At 47.0% G+C, this 24,072-nt stretch overlaps 2 protein-coding genes across 2 annotated transcripts; both read left to right on the forward strand.

Moving 5' to 3' along the window:
* Nucleotides 1-29: 29 nt before the first annotated feature.
* On the forward strand, nt 30-5,618 carry CCNO (cyclin O). Its single transcript, XM_015423221.1, has 3 exons — nt 30-397; nt 3,423-3,608; nt 5,012-5,618. Exons 1-3 carry the CDS (start codon nt 59-61, stop codon nt 5,489-5,491), a joined length of 1,005 nt encoding a protein of 334 aa, XP_015278707.1. The 5' UTR covers nt 30-58; the 3' UTR covers nt 5,492-5,618.
* Nucleotides 5,619-11,767: 6,149 nt separating this feature from the next.
* On the forward strand, nt 11,768-23,005 carry MCIDAS (multiciliate differentiation and DNA synthesis associated cell cycle protein). Its single transcript, XM_015423215.1, has 7 exons — nt 11,768-11,884; nt 14,453-14,537; nt 15,864-15,961; nt 16,076-16,148; nt 17,111-17,322; nt 21,194-21,304; nt 22,583-23,005. Exons 1-7 carry the CDS (start codon nt 11,768-11,770, stop codon nt 23,003-23,005), a joined length of 1,119 nt encoding a protein of 372 aa, XP_015278701.1.
* The last annotated feature ends 1,067 nt before the right edge of the window (nt 23,006-24,072 follow it).

Genomic DNA, 24,072 nt, shown 5'->3' on the forward strand with positions numbered 1-24,072 from the left:
TGGCGCTGCTGCTGCCGCCGCTGCCCGGGAGGCAGCGTCTGCGCGCCGAGGAGTTAACATGGTGACCACCAGCCCTGCTGAGGGGCGCCCGTCGGCGGTGGGCAGGCGGCGGAGAACGCCGGCCAAGCGGCAGCGGGCCGAGGACGTGACCCCCGAGGAGCGGGCTGAGCCCCAGGGCAGCGCCGAGCCCGGCCTCCAGCTCCGCGCGCCGGTCAAGAAGAGCAAGGCCCCCCCGGTGGGGCGGGTCGCCGGCCGGCTGAGCTCCTCTGGCGGATGCCAGCCTATGCACCCGCTGGAGCTGCGGGTCTTCCGCGACTACGGGCAGAGCTGGTACCGCTTCCGAAAGGAGAGGGAGGGGAAGTTCCACCCGCTAGACCCGCTGGCCCGGCAGCCACAAGTAAGGGGAGGCGCGGGGGGGGGGGAGGGGTCAGAAAGCTGCCCTGGAAGCCAAGAGACTTCTAGAAGGGGCTTTAAAGAAAAATGAAATCGTATTGTTTACAGGTTTTGGAGCAAAAAGTTAAAAGAAATCCCCAGTTCTGAGGCACTTTTAATATGTTTCTTACGGGACTCCAGTGGCGCCTTATTAAGCTCTAGAAAATGTAACCCAGGATAAGCGTTCTTGAGTCAGAGCGTCACTTCATCAAGTTATTGGACTGATGCTTTTATGTTCACAATAGAAGGGGGTGTGGGGAAGAGATGTAGAAAGCATTGCTGTCTGAAAGGCTCCGGTAAAAATATGTAAGCATCAACCTAAGGAATATGCATTCTGCACATCTGCTGAAGTGAGCTCTAACTCACAAAATTTATGCCAGAATAGATGTGGTTAGACTTTTAAGATGCCACTGGATTTGGACTTTATTTCACTGCAGCAGACAGATGCTCATCTGGAGTTATCATAAAGGTACTACATTTATTATAGAATAATCTTTCTTAGGCTTGTAGCTCTTAAAACTTTATGCTGCAGGTAATATGTTAGTCTTTCAGGTGCCATAGGGCTTTTTTTGTGTTTCAGTAGCAGACTGACATGGTTAACCCTGTGGAATTTGTTTACTTCAAAAAGTCAACAGCTGACTCATGTAGTTTTTTATTCTTATTTTCTGTGGGGTCATTCACACAGAGTTCGTCTGCAGTTAAGATGCCAAACTAGAGCAGTATTTTTCCTGAGCTTCCTCACAACTTTATGGTCTATCTGTTGTCTTTCTGTGGTTTCCTTATTGTCCTTCCATTCTTTGTCAAAATCTGATCAAAGGTGTTTTTGAGAGAGCACGGAGAAACAATGAAGAAAACCACAGAAAGACAACGGATGGGCAAAGATGTTATGATGAAGCTTGGAGAAAAACGGCTGCAGTGCAGTACCCAAGCAACAGGAAAACCTCCATGTAAAAGATTTCACCAACTTCTTTATTCTTTCTCCTATTTTCTTCACTATATATATTTGCATGGGGAACATGTGCATGAATCCACATGTATGCTTTCATGTGACAATTAAAAATGCATGTGTTTTACTGTGTGTACATATACTGGGGAAGCTGTGGTTGGCCATTGCTTCTCAGTGCATCCACACACAAATGTCTGTGTGTGATTGTTATGTAACATGATACACATGCAGTTTTCATTGGTGTTCTGGGTAAGGACATGTCATAAATAAAGTATGACAGCCCTGAGTTCTTTAGGGTGGGACTGTGTCCATTTTAGAGATGTTATGCAGTTACAGACAAATCCAGAGCAACAGGAAAAGAAGAACTGAGACTTTGAAAAGGTAATGAGCCTTAATGAAGAACAACTTTAAAAATGTGTTCATAACAGTGATGCTCCGTCCAGGACACAAAGAACATTTCGGAGTTATGGTCAGAGATTGAGGGAGTAATCCTAATCCAGTGTGGAATGGAGTTTATTCCCAGGAAATTGCCTTTAGGACTGCAACCTGAGGCAGCAGGCACTGACATGTGATGTTGAATCCCTGTGATGGGTGGGATCTAAGCCTCTAAAGGAGTGTGGGGATGAATATTGCAATTCCAAAAAGAGCATCCCCTTTCTAAATCCAGTAAAGTCAATGGGTTTAGAATGGTGTGACTCTGTTTAGGATGGAACAGTTGTTACAGACAACAGAGAGCCCGTGTTCATATGATCTGATCATGTGTAGATGCTAAAATCCAGATATTCCTTCTGACTTCTTCAGCCATTTATTACACGAGTACTTTTGTGCATGCTTCTGCTGCGCTGTCATAATTTGTCTGCTTTATATTTGTATCACATCATACACATCTGTCATATTATGTTTTATGTCTTTCCACCTCCAGCATGTTGCTTTCCTCTGAATGTCTTAAAAGAATGCATAGAAAACATTTTACAAAGCTACATACTCATTGTTCATAGGTTACTAGACAGTCTCGCTTGCTTCCTGAAATTGGACAGTGGAAACAGTTGATGAACAATGTGGATTTTGTGGTTAGACTGTCTTTGTAATTATCTGATTTGAAGGAACTTCAGCATTTTTGCCCAAAGAAAGACTTAATCACTCTGTGGGGTGATCGTACAGTTTTTACACAAGGGATAGATTCAGGTAACAGATTTTCCCCCAGTGAATCCACTTTCTACATGGAGGAAGAAAGAATTTTTAAAAAACATGCATGAAATTTCTATATGTGTTTTGCTGCATGTACCCATTTGGCAGCTGGTGTAGCAAAACAAACTTTTGAATTACTTTCACACTCTGGTAGAGATGTACATGGAATGGCCTACATAGAATTAGGATCTGATACACACCAAGTGCCCTGACCTGGATAGCCCAGGCTAGCCTGATCTCTGACACTGAGCAAGGTCAACCCTGGTTAGTACTTGGCTGGGATACCAATAAAGAAATCCAGGACTGTTACACAGAAACAGGCAATGGCAAACCACCTCTGAACACCTCTTGCCTTTGAAATCCTGTTGGAGTCACCATAAGGTAGCTGCAACATGACAGCAAAATATATAGATCTATACACACACAAAGTAGAATTGGATGGTGTCAGTATTCAATAGCAGCATAAATTCAGGTTGTAATTCAGCACGGTTAACATTCAGGTCGGTAGGACACAGTTTTGCTCATATCTGACTGGTGTTGTAAATTCAGCTTTTCGTTCAAACTGCTCGGAACAGACTGCTTTCATCTAACCCAGAATGTGGAGATGCAGTGTCTTCTCCCACAGACTGAAGTCTCACCAGTGTCCCTTGGGAGGAGAAGACACTGAGACAGAAGTGGGCCTGCAGAAGGAATGGATGTGCAGAATTAAATTCCTCCTTTTTAACAGTGAAATCATCAGGAGTAAGAAAGACAGTACATCAGAGTTTTTTATGCATATTAATGCTGGAAATGGCTGCCTCCAGGTTTTGTTAAAGCCTCTTTTGCTTCCTAACCTCTTGTTTCCCCTGCTTCCCAGGTAACTGCAGAAGCCCGGTGCAAACTGATCAGCTGGCTAATACCAGTGCATAAACATTTTGGCTTTTCTTTTGAATCCTTATGCCTGGCTGTAAACACTCTAGACCGCTTTCTCACCACAACCCCAGTGGCTGCTGACTGTTTCCAACTCCTAGGGGTCACCACCCTCTTCATTGCTTGCAAACAGGTACCAGAACATTTCCACTGTTAAGGTGGTAAAATCTGCATTTGCTACTAGAGAGAGAGCATGCCCACCTAGAAGAGCATTTCCTTAAAATCAGCTTAAAGTTTAGAAAGGAAGAAGAGTAGGTTTTTATACTCCTCTTTTCTCTGTCTTAAGGAGTCTCAAAGCAGCTTACAATCACATTCCGTTCCTTTCCCCACAACAGGCACCTTGTGAGGTAGGTGGGGCTGAGAGAACTGTGACTGGCCCAAGGCTTCATGTGGAGGAGTGGGGAACCAAACCCTGTTCTCCAGGTTGGAGTCCACCACTTAACCACTACACCATGCGGTCTCTAGGAGGCAGTGCTCTGAACCATGATGGCTGGGAATGGCCAAAAACTAACCAGGAGTTCTGGTTCATCAAGATTGTAATATTTTGCTCTAATACAAGATTGTAATAATTTGCTCTCCAATAAAGTATGCAGTCTTTTGCCTGATGACTCTTCAGGTCATCTCTCTACTCTCTGTTCTGACTCTTAGACTAGTCAAGGCATTAGTAACTGATTTGTTTTTTATAAAGGAGAATATAAATAATGTGTCAGAAGCTTGGATCAAAATCTTAGGTCTTTTCCTGATCTTTAATTTGGCAGGATTGTAAATTGTGTTTATTGGATTACAGATGGTGAGGAGAGCAGCATACACAGTCCTTGGCAGATCTGAGTGCATTAGCACCTTAGGGACCAATAAGATTTTCAGGGTATAAGCTTTTGAGAGTCAAAGCTCCCTTCATCAGATCTGGTGAAAGGCGCTTTGACTCCTGAAAGCTTGCACTTCTGAAAATCTTGGTCTCTGAGGTGCTCATGGACTCAAATCTAGCTCTTTTGTTGTAGACCAGCAGGGCAGTCAGTCAGTGTGCTTGCTTCCCATTGGGAACTCAATCCTGAGGTGCATTGGCCTGAATTCAGACTGGAGCATGACATGCAAGGAGAAGGGGATTAAGCTCACTTCTCCAGTTTTCCTGAGAATTGCTATTTGCATATCATGGGGGACCCTGGTGGGGCAAACAGCACTTTCCTGGGATGTTTCAAGTTGAGAGAACAGTGTGGGGGAAAGCTGATGTCCTCTGTCCTACCCTCACATGCCGTGGCCCTAATCTGCTATGGACCCTGTGCACCTAGGAACTGAGTTCCAAGGATAAGCACCTTTCGATCACGTAGACCATGGAAGACCCAGGGAACAACATAATGGGTAATTACGTCCTGAAAAGTATGTTACCTTTAGGAGTGTAACAACCAGCTGTCATGCATTTGTGTATCTACAGTACCCTTTGGGTCTTGCAAAACCTTTGGAAATATATCCTGGTAATGCTTTCCACACACATCTTGTGTTTATAATGTGCCTTGTTTTCTGTACCTGTGTTTCTTTCAGGTAGAAGTGCACCCACCAAAGGTGAAACAGCTCTTGGCTCTTTGTTGTGACACTTTCTCCCACCAGCAGCTCTGTAACCTGGAGTGCATCATCCTGAACAAGCTGCGCTTCAACTTGGCAGCCCCCACTATCAACTTCTTCTTGGAATATTTCACGTATGTGCGGATGGAGGCTTGTGAGGCTGATGCTTGGGAAGCCAACAACGCCAAAGCCCTGGCCAAAGGTGTAGCTGAACTCAGCCTGGCTGACTACGCTTTTAACAAATACATGCCTTCTTTGCTAGCTGTTTGCTGCTTGGGGCTGGCTGACCAGATGTTACACCACCAGAGACCCCTGGACCTGCACTTAAGTGACTATTCAGAAGAGATTTTACAGGATTGCCTGGACAAGCTGCATTTACTGGTGTCTTTGAATGAAGACTCTTTGCCTCTTGTGTTACCCCCTGAGATTTCTGAACAGTGTCTGCATGTGGATAAGTGAGATGAATTAGGGGAGCGGGGGACAGCCGTACTTGAAAGCCCTATTTGGAAGCTTGTCATTTTTCCACCCAGCGCATGTAAAGAAAGATTGCTGATGGTTTTAATACCTCTAAAATAACAGTATTCATTTTGCCCCTTTTCTTGGTAGGTTTTTTTATCAATGATTTTTACATGATATTTATATTTATTTGTAGTGGAAGTAATGATGTTAGTTTTAGTTTAGAATGCAGTTTGTTTAGCAATGGCGTTGCTAATCTTTTTAAAATACAGTTTTCAAATTCTATTTTGCACATTAGACTTGTCATACGCTGCACTGACATTATTCTAAATAACAAACTGAAGTTGTAAATGGTGTACATTATCTGTGTACTTATTTATTGAGAATGTAGTTCAGTACTAAGCCATAGGAAAGACAACAGTACTGTAAATACTTTTATGTAATAAAACTTATCAGTAACTGTAATGGCATCTTTTTTCAATTTTTTTCTGAAGGGTTCTTTGAAGCATTTAGGAAAAAATCAATTTAGTATAGCATTTTTAACTATTGCTTTGCAATAACAGACCATGTGGGTGGGTGCCAAAATGCTGTAAAGCCAGGAGATAATTTCAACAGACAGGTGAAAGAGGGAAGATGCGTGCGTAAATAGCGTCCTCTATTTTTCCCCCTTACAACCTCTTCCCACATGGTATTCTTTCTCCTCTCAGGCTTATTTCTGGTCTAAGCCTGGGTGAAAGAAAAGCATTTTGAATGGGGGAAGGGAAAGAAGCAGGTATGTGATGGGTTCAGCGCCCCTCCATTTCTCCAGATGTTGGTTTCAGCATCTCATGTTCTGCACAACGATTAATGCAAGCTTATCTTAGTATTTGTCTGCCACTAAGAGACGTGAGTGACTGTCGCTTTAATAAAAAATATTCTATAATCAAAGTAAAATATAAAAATTTTTGTATGGCTTATTTCTGGTGCCACTGTTATGGTTATTATCACAGTTCCAACTGTGCTGGTGGTAGAGGGAAAAGGAATTGTGAGTGCAGGAAGTATGATCCACTTAGCCATAGCCACTGGATGCTGCTACCCAGTAACTCCATTGACTGACATGAGATTAGCAGGTCCTGCCTCTGTGTCTTGAAGATCTAACCCTATGCTTGCAGAGAAGAAACTCAGGAAGGGAAAGTTAATCAAAATTAAAATACTTACTGGTCAGTTTTAACAATTGTACTTTAGAGGTCTGTTGACTTTACAATAAAGCTTCTACCATTTGAAGTCAATTGAAGACTTAAAAATGTAACACTCGACTTGTTTTTAAATCAAAGCTTTCCCTAAAACAGAATATTCTGTGCTAAATGCTCCACTGTGTAATCCATGAGGAGATCTTTGAACGATAAATACCCCTTCATACATCTCGTCTCTGTGAATACAGTGTAGGTCAAAACAAGGAAAGCAGTTTTGCACATTTGGTGGTGGTAGTGGACTGTGCCATCAACTCACAGCCAACTGATGGCAACCAGTGTTCCCTCTAAGATGAGTTAGTGTGAGCTAGCTCACAGTTTTTTAGCCTCCGGCTCACATATTTTTGTCTTAGCTCAGGAAGGATGGCTCCAGAGCAGACTTAATTTACGTGGTAGTCAAATCATTCGCTCACAACTTTAATGCCATTAGTTCACCAAGGAGAACTTTTGCTCACAAGACTCCACAGCTTAGAGGGAACATTGATGGCAACCCCATAGATTTTCAAGCCAAGAGCCATTCAGAGGTGGCTTACCATTGCCTGCCTTTGCGTAGCAATCCTGGACTGCCTTGGTGGTCTCCCATCCAAACACAATCCAGGGCTGCTTAGCTGCCGAGGTCTGTTGAGGTGGGGCTAGGGATTTGCACGTTTAAATACAATGAATAGAACAAAAACTTTGCTCTTAACTACCAGAAATGGACTACTTGCCATACGTAGAGGGATGACAAATGCTGTTTCATAACCTCTATAGTTATATGTAGGGCAGTCCAGGAATCTCCTGGCTGGAGGTTGGGAGCTGAAATACTTATACGTCATGAGAGGCCGAGATGGAATCTGTTTACTGCTCACGACGCAGTTAGTAGCCTTGAGAAAGGCAGATAACAGACAGCTGCATGAACACACACACATTCCTTAGTTCATGTCTCATGACTACGATGCTGTAATGTATAAAAAGGTGGGAGGGAAAAGAGGGGGGGATTTTTCAATAAATACGGCTGCTGCGTGAGAGGAGGGAGTTCGTTCGTTCCTGCCTTCATTCAGTCAGCTTTCTGCAGAAGCTGTTTGTCTTGTGTCATCTTTGTATCGCCTGCACCCCCACACCCTAACGAGCAGCACCGCAGTTATAGTATATTTTAAGAGTGACAGGTGAGTAGCCAAGCCATGTCTGAAGCAGCAGAGCAAAGATTGAGTCCAGTGGCACCTTTAAGAGCAACAAAGTTTTATTTGTGTGCATGCACACTTCAGATACCAGGTTTGTTTACAATTAACTGATCATATCAAAATACTAGTGACTATGTGAAGTTGTGGTATGTTTAATGGTGATTGAAATACCTAACGTGTTAAAAATTAATAAAGGCACCTGTTAAGTTGAAACAGGAGCACAAAAAGTTCCCATAGAAATGGATGGTGGTATATTCCTTACCAGGCCTGTGACCGGGGGAGGGGGGGGGGGGGCAATTTGGGGGCAATTCCTCCTCATGGGGTGAGCTATTGCCCAAAGATAATTTTTGACCCCGAGCACTGTCAGGGAAACTTCGGTCTCATTTTGTTTTTTCTGAGCCAAAAAATAAATAGGTTTTTAAAAATGCAAAAGATTTTGTAAAAAATAAAATTGAAGCAGAGGTGCTGGGTTGTGGCTCCTCCTCCCATGCTTCTCCCATCTGCTGTTTCCTCTGGCCATCTCTCTCCCCCACTCCCCCACCCCATCAGATTTCCCAGTACCCCACCAACCAAAATTTTCTGGCTATGCCCCTGTTCCTTACAAATGCAGGATAACAATAAAACAAAAAGGGAAATACCTGATGTGCTACAAAGGATTAGTTATTTGGGGAAGAAAATGAAGTAATTGGACAACAGAAAGTTCTTTACTCCTCTCCAACTCCTATTGGAGATTATAGGAAATGAGTGTTTGCAAGGGGGGAGGGATGCTGCCAAAGTCCCACAGGAGGATATTGTCATTGACTCACCATTTATTGCCTCCAAAGCACAAGTGAAAGAGAGAGAATTGGATCTATGGTAAAATTCACAGGTCTTGTACACATCTATGTAAATTTCACATCACAGAGAATCCTATGGCTTTCATTTACAAAACTGCAAACAACTTTTAAAAAGTTTAAAAGGCTAAAAAGTTTAACAAGGTTCTGTTTGACCTGGATGGCCACTTTTGTGATACCCATTTCAGTATATACTGGCACACAGTGAAGGACTTGTTTGTTGTGTTTCTCATCACAATACACCAAAAGTTGGAACAAGGCTGGTTCCAGAATTTGCAGGGCCCTGGGCAGAGGGTTCCAAGGAGCCCCCTTTCCATCCACTTACCCATGTGTCCCACTACCTGCCTGTGCATCCCTCCCTCCCCTGCTCACAAGCCTTTCCACTGCCCATCCTCACAGCCAGTGTGGTGTAATGGTTAAGAGTGGCGGACTCTAATCTAGAGAACTGGCTTCGATTCTGCACTCCTCCACTGGGTGACATTGGGTCAGTCACAGCTGTATCAGAGCTCTCTCAGCCCAAAAAACAAGTCTAGCTTGCCACCTAGTGGTGCATAATGCTAACATGGCTAGAACTTAAGGTTGCCAGACACTCTTAGGAACTCCTGGCTATTACTACATGCTCATACTTTAAAGAACTGGGTAAGGACACAGGTGGCTTTCGCCATGAGCCACCAGCTGGCTCCATCAGTAAACTCTTTAAAGCAGGGGTGTCAGACATAAGGCCCGGGGGGGGGGGGGCAGAACTGACCCATCCAGAGCTCTTATGCGGCCTGCAAGCAACTGATGTAAGGGAGGGAACAGGAGACTGCATGGGGACGGGAGTGGGTGGAGCTACTCCAACTGTGGCTTCAGCACGGTGGAACAATCTCGTCTGCAGCAGTCAAGCAGTGGGGGAGCCTCTGACCAGTGCTGCACTGCTGGCTCTACAGTCCACCCATGTGGGTTTTCCTCTCAGTTCATGGGGCCTCGCAGTGAGGATACATCAACTCGGAGCTTATGAAATGCTGTCCTTTATACAGTTTATAGCTCCGGTACCCGGCATTACATTTTATGGTATACATGGTCTGGCCCAACAAAGTGACATTTATGTCAGATCCGGCCCTCGTAACAAATGGGTTTGACGCCTCTTATTCAGCATTCCATCAGAGACTACTCATACTAAATCAGATTTTAAAATACATTTTAAATGCTACCTCCAGTCTTGTCTCAGTTTGTCAGGATGCCCTGGGGGCTGGCTTTGGTTTTTCAGTGGCAAGGGAAAGGTGCTCTAAGTAAGCTCAGAGACATGCTGATATTCTTTTAAATGTGCTTAGGCTAAGTCCTCACACAGTTCAGTTGAATCGCTGACCCTTTCTGTGCTTAATTTTTAAAAATGAAAGTTGGAGGGAGGGAGGGGAGGATTCAGGTCACCCTGGAAATTTATTTATTTCTCCCCAATGGGGATCCCAAAGGGGCTCCTATTGTTCTCCTCCTTTCCATTTTATTGTCACAACAACCCTGTGAGGTAGGTTAGGCTGAGAGTGTGTGATTGGCCCAAAATCACCTAGCATTAAACGGTGACTTGGCATTTGAAGGAGCCATTACAGACCAGCACCTTACACAGGCCTGGTCTACACAAGTAGCAAAAATAAGGTGGGGACAAGGAGAGAACAGATTGTGGCACTAGAAAATTAGCACAGAAAGATGCAGGCTATGGTAGAATGTTTTGCTTCTGGGGAGCTTTTTATGAAGGAAACATTAAAAATAGAACCTCGGATGTGCAGTGGTATGGTCCACTCAGGATTCTATGGCTTTGTGTGAGGACTGTGCCATAGAACTTTCAAGTGGAGAAAAAGCAAGTGATATACAAATCCAGGTAGTTCTCCACTTCTCCTTTCACCTTCACAGCAGCCTGCTGAGGTAGGACAGGCAGAGAAAGAGTAACTGACCAAAGTCACTCAACAAATCTCATGGATAAACAGGGATTCGTCCTGGTTTAGTTTGATGCTACACTAGAGGTGTGTATCCGAACCAGTCCCTAGATTAGGGCCATGTGTTGTTTCTCTGGGCCCTGCGCAAACTTGGGATATCCACCTCTTCCTCTCCCTGATCCCTTCTTTTTTGTGAGTATATTGTGTGTGTGTCCACGCGCACACGCCGGGTGCCTAGAAGTCATGGTTGACCTCTGGAGGCCCCCAGTGGGGTTTGGAGGTTTCAGAGAGGTGTGGGGCCCCCCTGGTATTCCTTGGAGGTCTCCCATCCAAGTACTTGCCAGGGTAGCTGATCCCTTCTGATATTCACACTCATGAATCAGGAAAGAGAAGCTCTCTTGTCTTTCTTAAATGGCCCACTTTGCTGTGATGGGCTTACAGATCAGGTCCGCCTCTCTTGCATTTGCTAAAGCATTTCCCTCTCCCCCAACATAGCAGCCCCCCAGGCCACGACATGCCCCCAAATGTTTCCAAGTGTTCAAATCAAGGCACTTACTGGGGGGGGGGGGGTTTCCAAGTGAACAGGCATAGAATTGGGCTGTTAGCGCCACAGTGTGAAGGAAAGGCGTTCTGCACGTGTTCAGAGGCAGTACATCTCTGCACAGGTTCAGAGGCAATACCCTGCAGACAGGCGCCAGGACCGAATCCTGCTCAGAGACAGGCTCTGAACCAATCAAGCCTCGATCCGCTCCCGCTGGACTCAGGACAATGCAAGCCAAGGCGGCTCTCCCCGTCGGTTGGCGGCGGCGCCAATGCCCGGCGAAAGGGCGCAATTTGGCGCTGGGGCTCGGGGCAGCAGCGGGAGCAGCTGCGGCTGGGCGCAGTCCCGGGGGAGAAGAGGGGAGAGGCGGGGCCGGGCGGCCTCCCTCGTTGCCAGGCTGGTGCGTGCCAAGGCGAAGGCGCCACCTCTGGCGCTCAATCGGCCGCCGGGCCGCCTCCCCTCGCCTCCCCTAGGCTCTCCCTCCTCCCCAGAGGGGCCGGAGGAGGGTCCCCCCCACCCCAGGCAGCGTGGCCGGACCAGACGGCCGACCGAGCCGACCCGACCGCCGCGCCGCATCCTCGGCAGCCGGCCCGGCGGGAAAGCGCCATGCAAAGCCGCGGCGGCGGCGGCGGCAGGCGAGCCTTTGACAGCCTCTGCCCCAATAGGGTGCAGGACCTGGCCGAGCGGCTGGCAAAGAAGCCGGCGGGCAAAGTAGAGAAGAAGGTGGGTTTGCAGGGAGCCGGCTAGGAAACCGGGAGGGAGGGGAGGTCTCTCTGGAACAGCAGGGGTCAGCACTCGGCCACGAGAAGAGCGCCTCTGGGCGCGTGCAAAGTTCCTCCTCGGTGGCTAGCCACCCCCAGCTCTCACCAGGGGCTCCAGGGGTCGAGCGTCTGCGGAAGGTCCCAAGTTCAGCCTCGGCCTCCTCTCCAGTTTAAAAGGACCAGGTCGCAGGTGCCGGGAAAGAGACCCTGGAGAGCCGCTGCCAGCCAGAGCAGGCAACGCGGACTTTGATGGCCTGGCTCAGTTGAAGGCAGCTTAATGGGCTCGTCTGGAAGGCGGGGACAGAGTCCCTCGGGCAAAGAGTGTGTGTGTGGGGGGGTTTTCTCAGCCAGATCTGAGCCCCGGTAAACTCTGGCCGCCGCGGCAGGCTTCCCCGGAGTCAAATGACAGTCGTCGTTGTTCTTGGTGGCTGCGCCTCTTCACCCGGCGCAGCATCCCGAACCCAGGCAGGCTTGTTTTGAAGTGAGTGAGTCCCCCCGAATTCAACGGGCCTTATTCCCGAGGAAGTGTGCATAGGCGAGCAGCCTGACATTGCTCTTCCCCGGGAGTAAAAGCCCCAGTGAGTAGACTTTAGGATGCTGAGTAGACCTGCTTAGGATCGCATCGCACTGTTACCCTACGCATAACCATGGTGCTTGGTCTCGTTCGCCGGCAGGTGCCCCGGAAGATCCACCCGAGAGGCGACCCAGTAGCCATTTATCACGACCCGGCTCCAGACCCGGTAGCTGTCGGTGAGTTCAGCTTGGGACTCGGTAGCATGAACGTGGTGGTGGGGGGGGTATACAAAAATGAATCCGCGGGCCCTTAACCAGGGCTCCCTCTAAGCTGTGGAGTCTCGTGAGCAAAAATTCTACTTTGTGAGCGACTGGCATTAAAGTTGTGAGCGAGCGATTTGGCTGCTGCATAAACTACTTTGCTAGAACCATCCTCCCTGAGCCAAGACAAAAATGTGTGAGCCGGAGGCTAGGTCACACTAACTCAGTTTAGAGGGGACACTGCCCTTAACGCGCCCCCCCCCCTCTAGACCGATGTTTTGGTGAAGGACAGGCGATGGACTGAGTAAGCGGTCGGCGAACTGGAGGAGGATAGTTGCCCCGGAGTAATTACTCCGGAGTAAAATAGTTTACAGCCTGTAGGACAGTCCCCCCCCCCGGTGCATGTTGTTTCTCTTCTCTGTCTGCTCAGCTCGCACATAGACGCAGCATTTCATTTCCTCGCGCAGTGCAATCCTACGCATTGGTCATGGTGGCTTATCCGTAGTTCGCAAGTCCGGCTGGGCGGCAGCTTCCAGGCGCTTTGAGGCGCGGGTCTAACGACCGGTTTTCTTTCCCCTCCAGCCTTTGCGACCATCGACTGGCAGGATTTAGGTGACTGCAGCTCGGCCTTTCCGCAGGAGCCTGCGAGAGTCCCCGTCCCGGCCCAGCAGGTGACTGACAGCCGCGTTTCCTCCCCCCCCCCCCAAGTCTCTTCCGGACCTTTTTTCCCAGGCTGGGTCGCTGCACCAACCCCTCCCCTGTCCACACGGGCTAAGCCTCCCCAAAGCACCTGGACAGGGCTCCCGCATCTATTGGTGTGCTCGCTCGGAGGTGGGGCTCACTCAGCAGGCTTGCCAACCTCCGGGTGGGGACTGGAGATCTCCTGGAGTTACAACTGACCTCCAAAGTACATAAACCACTTAAGTGTTAATTTTGGTGTAGTGGTTAAGTGCCCGGACTCTAATCTGGGAGAACGGGGTTTGATTCCCCACTCCTCCGCTTGCACCTGGCTGGATGACCTTGGGTAGGCCGTAGCTCTGATAAGAGCTGTTCTTGAAAAGAGCAGTTTCTGTCCTCTCAGCCCCACCTACCTCACAGGGTGTCTGTTGTGGGGAGGGAGTTTGTAAGCTACTCTGAGACCCCTTTGGGTAGTGAAGGGCGGGGTATAAATCCAATCTCTTCTTCTTCTCAAAACACTTATTCCACTTCTCCTGGAGGAAATGGCTGCCTTGAAAGGTGGACTGCATGGCATTATACCCTAAACCCCAGCCTCCCAGGCGCCATCCTCAAATCTCCAGGTATTTCTGAACCCAGAGTTGGCAACCCTGTCAAGCAGGGGCCGGGGAAAGGGGAACAATGCCCGGGCTGCAAGTCCATTATATAATTATATATTGTTTATTTTTAAAGCTATTTCCCCCCCCAATGGCTTGCAATATCGTTTCCTTCCATTTTATCCTCACAAAAACCACCCCTGTGAGGTGGGGTAGACGGAGAGAGAGGCAGGCACACACGCTAAACAACGGCACTTTCAATCTGATTCCAGTGCGCTTTGCAGCTGGTGTTTACTGTGTCCAGTGGCAAAATCCAATTGCAAAGTGTTGCTGAAGTGCACCGAAAGGGCATTATTCAAGGTCACCCAGTAAGCTTCCGTGGTAGAGTGGAAATTTGAACGTGACTCTCCCAGACCCTGGCCTCACACTCTTAACCTCTATGATGGTTCAGAAATGAAAAAGAGATTATCTTCTTTCACTGCTAGATTCGAATCCAGCAGCACCTTACAGACCAACTAGATTTTCAGGCTATCAGCTCTCGAGAGTCAACTCTCCCTTCGTCAGACAAGAGTAGGAACGGAGATCTGATGAGTCTTTTTATCCCAGGCCCCCATGGTTTATGAGGCTGTACGGATGAGACTGGGAAGGGGCAAAGAGCGGGTCCTTTGACAAGAGAATCGCGCCGCCTTCGCTGACCGTGTGGACGGGAGGGGCGGTATGGTGGGGTCAGGGTCCTTTCCACGGGGAGCTACGGCTACTGGGGCTACAGTACGGGGGAAGGTGAGCCTGGTCCTGGAAATCCCCATCGGGAAGTGGAACGGAGGCCTCTATTAAAGGGACAGGACATTTTTTCTCCAGGCCTGTTGGCCATCCTGTTGTGTGGCTAAAAGCATTTAACTAAGTTACTTGGAGGAAGGCCTGGCCAAATACGTGATTTAGCAGCTTCTCCTGGGGCGCAATCCACCTCCCTATAAAGCGAGCGATAACAACTCTGGTTGTCATGGGGTCCCAAATATACCCCTAGAGACACATGGTACCCCAGAGTGCTGGAAGAGGGGCATACCGTATGGGAGTCTCAGGTGCACATTCTCAGCTGACTGCACCAGATCTCAGCCTAGCCTATCTCACAGAGGTATTGTGCGGACAAAGTCAAAACAGAGGCTCCTGTCCTTCCCTCTTGACCGACGTGGATTCTGTGGCAGCTTCATGTAGGGAACGTTTCGGTAAATTGATTTTTCCGCGGGTTTCTTGGGATAATTCGAAGACGAAGTTGACTTTTCAACACAGGGGCCCAGTCGCATCAACGTGTACCCAGTCCCAGGGTTCAACAGAGCTTACTCCCAGGCAAGCGTACATCAGACCCAAGCCTAACTAGGGAGTAACGCTCCTTGCACTGGGGGCACACTTGTTTCCGAGTAAAGATGCTTAGGCTCGCTTTGCACGCCTCCCTTAGAGGTCATGTGGGCAGAAATGGCTAGTTATCTTTCCAGCAACGTCACTATCATAACCATTAGAGGGGCTGAAAAGCGCTTGTAGTTGAGACACTTCCACATCAGTTCAGCTTTAGGACACCATCTGCGAGTCTTCTTCCCCGGCGGCGGTTACCGTGTTTATAACCACAAGCGTGTCGGCTTAAATTCACACTTTTCCCTCGCGACTTTCTCCGGCGCAGCGCGCAACCCTGGAGACGAGTGACTGGAGTTAAACGCCTTATCGAAGGAATAAAAAAAAATGCCGATGTCAGAGAAATATAATTGGTTCCTCCACTAAGCCAGTCAGATCGCTTAGGGAAAACCGCCTAAGCCAATCAGATCACGTAAGGGAAGCGCTAAAAGGAGGCGGCGGTGGTTCCAGCAATCTTTTTTCTCCGGAGTGCGCCCACGTTGAACGTTTCAGGCGGTGGCTGGTTTATTATCGCCCCTTACTGCTTTACATCCGTAATGGCAGTGCAGGCTTGCCCTCGCCATTATCCAGCTTGGCCGGTGGATTTCCAGGTGTGTGGACCTGCATAAAGTTAACATGGAAAAAAAGTTTAGTCAAAATAGGTACAATAACGGGATCGGGGAAGGGGATTTTTAAACTAGTGATCTCGTTTCGGTGTCTTTCAGAGCCCCTGCTTCCAAGTGGAGCCTGACTTTGATTTCCAGGAATTTCGGGATGTCGTCGATAGCTTCATATCAGGCAAGTATCTTCGGAGGTCAGATCGCGTTTTGTTAAAAGTTCAGGTCGGACTTCGAACGTTAAGTAGCCTAGCCGAATAATGGAAGCGCTGTTGAAAGTAGATCCCATTGAGTTTAGTTAGAAGTCTGTGTCGACAAGATGTCTGAGGCTGTTGCCTGATAAGAGAATACTGGTCGATTATTCTTTTGGGATCGAGGTGGTTAACTTTTTAAGTGATTGCATCTGCATATATTTGTATTTGCCGAAACTACTGTGCATTCTGAAAGTGAAAAAAATCCTTTTAGCTAAGTTCTGCATGTGGTGGAGCAGGACAGTCTGAGGGGAGGTGTTCCTCCCACCTTTGAGAAAAAGGGGGGTTCTTCTAAGATGACACATGCCCTCTGTGGAGTTTTGAACTGTTTATATTGATTTTGCTGTTCATTTTAACAAACCAAAATATTTGTAATTGGCTGATTTGGTAATTTCGGTGTTCATGCATGATGTTTGGTTATTCATCTGACTGCATCTTTGCATCCTTATCAGACTTTTAAATGCTTTCATATTAAAAGTCAATTGGTGGGCATCAACCCTATTGCCTTCCAAGGAAGCTGCTTCTAAACACCTGGATCAACATGTAACTGCGAACTGATGTACAGTTTATTTGACAAAAGGTGTGTCGAAATCAGTTGGACTTAAGCAAAGGTGTGCATACAGACATTTGGTGCCTGTCTTGGCTGCACACCAATCAGGAATTCAGCAGGTGCAGCTTCTCCCTCTGTGCCTGGAGAAAGCTGCTCTTACTGCCTTAATGCAACTTTTACAAACAAAGCCTCTTTAGAAAAATCATGCTGTAGCATAAAGCTATGTATAAAATCTAGACCTATTGCAGTTCATTGTGTGGCTACCTCTCCCCATCCTTGCGTATAAGAGCGGCCCAGTCTATCAGGTGTCCAATTTAATTCTTATTAGTCACTGTCACCTAGATCCATCCTCTCTAATGCCACCTCTGCTGGACTCTGCTGTTTTCCCTGTCGATGATGGAAGACCCTTCAGCCCTGGCATTCCTCTGCCTGCCCAAGAGGATCCTCTGTCTCAGATGAATGTTGACAACATCTCTTCTGCTGAGCAGTATTGGAAAGACCTGGCTGATCATAATCAGAAAGCCCTGGGGGATGCCCTTGTGGAAAACAATCAGGTACAAAAAAGACTGTGTTTGCATGTCCTCCCAAATCATTCTGAATAGCCTGTCACTTCCCAACTCCCAGGCAGATTTCCCCCCCACCAAAACTTAGTTCCTTTCTGTTACTGAGCCTTCCCCCCAGTAGCATGTATTTCTTCTTTGTCTTAAAAGACTTGATTCTCCCACCCTTTGACAGAGATATATTTTGGCTTTGGACCCAGCACAGGAACTTGAGGGGGAAAAGAAACTCTCTTGTCTTAAACCCTTTGAAATGGCACTTGAGACTGTATAATTTTTACAACAGAATAAAATATTTTTATTTAATAGGCAGGGAATATATATAAAAATCAAGGCTTAGAAATACTGAGGTAAAAGTTATATTTTGTACAAATTCTTAAGACAAACAAGAGTGTGTTGTAGCTTATTTTCAGAGATTTCTAAATAGTTTCAGTACCAAGTATTTTGCTTAGTATATTTCAGCAGTTTCAATATTACTTCACAGAGTTTCCTGGAGATTGCTGTTTCTTAGAGTATCTAACTTTCTCCCTTTTGAAAACACAGTTCTCCACTAACTCCTGAGGTGTCTACAGCATATTCCCTTCATCATAGACCAGGGTTCTCCTCAGAGCTCAACCCCTTTTCAACTGGCAGGAATTATTCTCCTTTTCCCTAAGAAGCAATAACCCTTTTCTGTTTGGCTTGATTGAGAGTTACAGCCTAACAACCCAGTCACCCTTGCCAAATGTCTTTCCCAGTACTGATGTCTTTGTGTAAAGCAGTTTTTAGCTTTCTGGACTTAGAATCACAATTCTCCTTCAGAATAGTTCTTATTCAATTAGGGCAAAGAAGTCTCTTCTCTTCTCTCAGAAGAAGAGCCTGTCTGACCAGTTCTGTCAGAACCACTGACTCCAGTATCTCTTTACCAGAAGCCAACTCACTGGCTTGCTGACTCCAGAGGAAAAGCCTTTTCCCTTCAGTGCACAGCTGATCATATACTTTCTCTCAGGTGATGCTGGCCAATCAGAGAGTGTGTAGAGCAGCCAATCAAACAAGCGGTCCACTTCAGGGAAGATTAACTCCTTACTTCCCAGGCTCTCTGCACTGGCAGCATTTTTAAAACCTGCTTTTCACGTGCAATCCATCACAAGCTATTTAGCGACAAGTCACATAAGCTAGAAGTCACATCAACAACTCTCTACCTGTGCATTCTCTGTTGTGGCTCCCGCCTTGCAGAACAGCCTGCATGAGGAAGTTAGGAAGCCTCCCACACTTCTGTCTTTCCTCAAACTGTATAAAACAGAATTATTCAGGAGGACACTTTTATAAAGGTAATAACGTTATAATATAGCACATATAATATAGCAAAATGGTTCAGGAAAACACTGCAAAAGTAAGCAGGACTGTGTACTATGCCTCTGTGTACAGTAAGTATTTTTCTGTTTGATGTATATATTATACTATTGCTGCTTTGTTTTTATATTTATGTAATACCATTTTCTGCACTGTTGCACTTATGTTTAAAACTTTATGTATTCTATATTGGTTGCATTGATTTACACTGTGTTATCCTCCTTGAGTCTCAGTGAGAAAGGCAGGCAATAAATAAATATTATAAGAGACCGGGATTTAAAGGGAGTGAGAGACTGCACATTTACCAGGAGCAAGTGGCATTGGTTTCAGTGATACTCATTTCCAATTAATATTAACAATTGTTTGAATTATGTAAATAATTTTAAATTTAAAAAGTTAGGTCCTGGGCTGAGCTCTTTGTAATTGTAAAACTATGTTGGATTAGCCTCATAGTAAGACTCCAGTCTTTCTTAGCAAAAAGATCCATTGAGCTAAAGAAAATCTGCTGCAGCCCTGACCTGGATAGCCCAGGCAAGCCTGATCTCATCAAATCTCAGAAGCTGAGCAAGGCCGACCCTGGCAAGTACTTGGATGGGAGACCTCCAAGGAATACCAGGGCCGAGAGGCAGGCAATATCAAGCCACCTCTCTGAAAAACATCCTAGCCCCACTAGGGGTTGCCAGAAGTCACCGTGACTTCCAGGCTCACAAGCACATAAACACACACACGAATTAAAAATTAAGAAGATCAGCCTCTGAACAGCTGTGGATAACAGTGAGTTGTAAGTGGTCTTATTAATGACAGGCTAAGGTGCTGAAATTCTATTGCCCTTTCACTGAGATGAGGCTTAAACTTAAGCCACTCATTTGGAAGGACTGGCTGGTTTTAATTACAGCAAGAAGAAGAAAGACCCATCAAGTCACAGCCAGCTCACGGCAAACCCTGTCTCTGGTTTGCCATTGCCTTCCTCTGCATAGAAACCCTGGTCTTCCTGGGTGTGGTCTCCCATCCAAGTACTGATGATGGTCAACCCTACTTAGCTCCCGAGCTCTGACAAGTGGGGGCTGAGCTGGGCTATTTGGGCTGTTGCTTAATTATAGCAAGCCCTAGTGAAGTGGCGTGCAGGTTACTTTTTTTCATTGATGTGAGCAATGCTCCCCCTAAGCTGTGGAGCCCTGTGAGCAAAAATTCTACTCTGTGAGCCACTGGCATTAAAGTTGTGAGCGAGCGATTTGGCCTCTGCATAAATTAGTTTGCTCTGGAGCCATCCTTCCTGAGCGGAGACAAAAATGTGTGAGCCGGAGGCTAAAAATCTGTGAGCTAGCTCACACTAACTCAGCTTAGAGGGAACACGGGATGTGGGTAGGTTTTTCATGTTTAGGAACAAACTGTTTCTTATCCATTAGGGTTGCCAACCTCCAGGTGGCACCTGGAGAACTCTTGTTATTACAGTGGATCTCCAGATGGCCAAGATCAGTTCCTCTGGAGAAAATAGCCACTTTGGAGGGTGGACTCTATGGCATTGTATCTTATTGAAGTCCCTCCCCTCCCCAAACCCCGCCCTCCTCAGGCTCCGCCCCCAAAATCGGCAGGTATTTCCCAATCCAGAGCTGGCAACCCTATTCATCCATCCATCCAGGGGTCATTTCGTAGAAAAAGAGGTGCAGGAGCTCATTAGCATAACTCATTAGCATATCTTATTTGCATATGCAACACCCCCTGACATCATTGGAAGTGTGTCAGAAGGCAACACCCACCGCTCAGGCTCCACTGGACTGTTTTGGATTGCTAGCTGTTGCTGGGGGGGGGGGGAACGTGCAGATCTGTCCTCGCAGAGGAGGGAGAGCTTGTACCTGAATAAAACTCGGTCTTAAAGGTGCCACTGGACTGTTTTGGACCAGGGGGACGGGGGGAGCTCTGCAACTTACCTGGCTGCTTCTTGCTCTGACTGAGGGCTGCTGGGAGCAGGGGGTGGGGCTTGTTCCATGTGCCCGCCCCTGGGCAAAAGAAATTGTGGTTCCTTTCACTTTGGCAGCTCTTCTCTAGAGCTCTGACAATATAATCCTAGACTTCTTTCACTTGAATTAATTTGGAAGGGTACAGCTGTTTAGGATTGCACTGTTTTGTAGGATTTGCTAAAATAGCTGGCCGGTGTCCCATGTTCCCCCAGTATCCCATGATCCCCTAGTGGGACCTCTGGTGTCCCATGAACCCAAGCATGCTTTTTCAAGGTTATATGAGTACCTTTGATATGAGGGCAGATGAGTTCCTAGACAAACGTGCACCATTCAAATGTTCATTGACATAATTTCTGACCATCACAGCTGATTGTAGTCCGCTGTGTATGATGTCTTATGAGGAGCCTGATAAGTCTCTTGTCCTTGATGTTTGTCTGCAACTGTAAACAGTGGATTGCTGAGCATCTGTCGAGTACCTGGCTGTATATTAGCTCTATACAAACTGATGAATCACAGATGGTAGAGGCGAAGCCTTAAGACTCTGTGAAACTGCAAACTCAACATTTGTCTCCCAACAGCTCCAAGTGACACTTACTCAAAAGCAAGAAGAGATTGCGTCTCTAAAGGAAAGAAATATCCAGCTCAAGGAACTGGCCAGCCAAGCAAAGCAGCTAGCTTCTGTGCTGGATGTAAGTGTCAATCTGTATTTCTCAGTGATTAGCCTCTTCATTTTTGCTTAAGTATTAGAAGGTGCAGCTTCCAGACATTTAAATCTTGAAGGTTTGCTTATGATGCAGGGTAGTGATCAAAACCCACTCTGTATTTTCTCAGAGAGGCATTCTCTATATAGGGATGGGTCCCAATGAGCCTGGCCATGACATAATTGCCTGCGCTCAGTCAGATGGTCCTCTAGAAGCAGATGGCTAACCGTGGCAGACCCAATGCGTTGGAGCCATGAGAGATTTTAACAGCTTGTTCTGTAGAGGGTAATATTGGTTCAGAAACATGTCCTTTATTAATCACTGGATCTCCAGGCTGGCCTGTGTATCAGATGCCTGGGGAATGTTTTAAACCAAAATTACACATGCATGGTGAAGTACAGGAAGATGGGATCGCAAACCAGCTGTTCCAGTCTTTCGTCAGCTGTTGATGAGCAGAACAAAGCAGATGAAGAAGTGTGCGTGCACACAAAAGCTTACACCTTGAACAAAACTTTATTGGTCTTAAAGGTTCCACTGAACTCAAACTTTGTTCTGCTGCTTCAGACCAACACGGCTATCCACCTGAATCTATGTTGATGAGCATGTGTGGAGAAGTAGAAAGGGTAGGCAATTCTAAATGAACATGTCAGCCAGTGTTGTGGTTAGAGTGTTAGACTAAGATCTGGGAAACCCAGGTATGACTGGAACTCTGCCACGGAAGTTTGTTCGGGCTAGTCACACATGCTCAGCTTAACCTACCTCACAGGGTGGTTGTGAGGATAAAATGGAGGAGAAGAGAAAGATATAAGCCTCTTTGAGTCCCTGTTGTGTAGAAAGGTAGGATGTAAATGAATTTAAAAAAAATGAGAAGCTGGTGGTTTTAAAATGTGCTGGGACAGTGATGCCCTATATTCTTGGTGCCTTGGTGGGAGGCACATTGGGAGGGCTTCTGGAGTTCTAGCCCTGCTGGTGGACCTCCTGATGGCACCTGGGTTTTTGCCACTGTGTGATGCAGAGTGGATGGATGGGCCATTGGCCTGATCCAACATGGCATCTCTTATGTTCTTATGCTTGTATGGTACTGGGTTTCTGAATGGATTTCAGGTCTATGTAGGAAGATTGAGTTACAGTTGCATTGTATCCCAGCCTTTCTTTGCATGTGTATTTCAGTCCCACTTCAATTTTTCTACACATGCACACCGCCAGCAGGAGAGTAGCTGAAATGCACTTCAAAACTTACAGGCCTCGTGTGTGTTTCTTCTCTAGAAACTGATTATACCTCAGTGTAAAGACAGCACAGACGTTTCTGTCACCAATGGCCCAAACAAGAGAAGCCTTCTGCAGATGACCAACAATGAGCAAGAGGACGACACAGAAGTGAATGAAATCTTGCGGGAAATATCCGACAAATGCAACCTAGCCTTGCAGTCCATTGATGAAAACAGAGGCCCCAAGCGTCCCCGTGGAGAGAGTGGTACAGTCCACATGTACGGCGCTTTCCATGGGTTACAGACACACAACAGCTGCAGCTCTCTGGATATGAGCGGTAGTGACCTGGAAGAAGGGGTCTCCTTCAGGACATCGATCAAAGAGCACTGTAACATCCGGACACTGGCCTTCCCTCAAGGCAATGCATTCACTTTCAGGACTGCCACTGGGGGCTATAAGTTTAGGTGGGTCCCTAGCTGATTGTTTTCTTCTTCAATCAGCTAACTACACTCTCCTCCACTTCCAAGCACGCTGCCTGGGCTCAGGCTTAGCACCTGTTTCCTTCTGTGCTCCTGGAACTTCAAATGAACTGCTACTGATAAAATGCAAACCAGAGTTGCTAACACTTAGCTGGAAGCTAGGAATTCTGTGAAGAAAAACAGCTGCTTTTTCTTTCAACAAAACCGAAAGCAAAGGCGTGAAAACTTGAATTGAGGAAGCAGGCCAATGTAAACTGCTTTGTTATCATGATTGTCGGAGTAACCTGAGTCTTTCGATCTATGGAAATGACGTCCGCTTAGGCTTCTGTAGTATCTACCAATCTGTTCTTGGTAGATCCTTTTTCCAAATGACAGCCCGCCATCCAGGAGCAATGGCTTCATGTTTTCGGAGCAGTATTTGTTAGCAAGAGGGCAAACAGCTGATTCTGTCTGTCAATTGCTACTTGATGGTTAAAGCCAGACAGAGCATTTGTGTAGAATTCTGAAAACATAGTAGCTTAGGCTTTTCTGGTTTGCCTTTGCAGGAGAGGGCAGAGTCTTAGAAACTTGATGGCAGACTGATAAATATTGGCGATTCATGCAGCCGAGATTTTGGTGCTGTTCTTTTTCTGGTCTCCTGGTGTACTACAAATGGCTTACATTAGGCCCCGGTCACACAGGAGGTTTTGGCCCGCAAGAGGGATGGATTGGGGGCGCAGCAAATGGGCGCGATCACACCGCAACATCTGGGAAGCGGCGCACACCCGTCCCCGATCTGTCCCTTCAGGCTGAAAACGCGCATTAAAAAAACCCCTAGGAAATAGTAGGACCAACCTGAAACGCCGCAGCAAGCACGGCCGTGGGATCGCTGTGCGCCCGTCTTCAGGAGCATTCGAGGCTCCCGGCCGAACCGCGCATGCGCACACATGCGCAGCCAGCTGCCTCGCTCTCCCTTCCATGGCTTCCTGGCATCTGATCGTGCCGGGGAGCAACTGCGCAGCGGCTCAGGGGATCTGTCTGATCCCGCCGCGTGTCTCTTTTGGTGCGGCTCTAAAAAGCCGCACTTTG

The sequence above is a fragment of the Gekko japonicus genome, unplaced genomic scaffold (assembly GCF_001447785.1).
Source record: "Gekko japonicus isolate JY-2015 unplaced genomic scaffold, Gekko_japonicus_V1.1 scaffold862, whole genome shotgun sequence".
NCBI lineage: Eukaryota > Metazoa > Chordata > Lepidosauria > Squamata > Gekkonidae > Gekko > Gekko japonicus.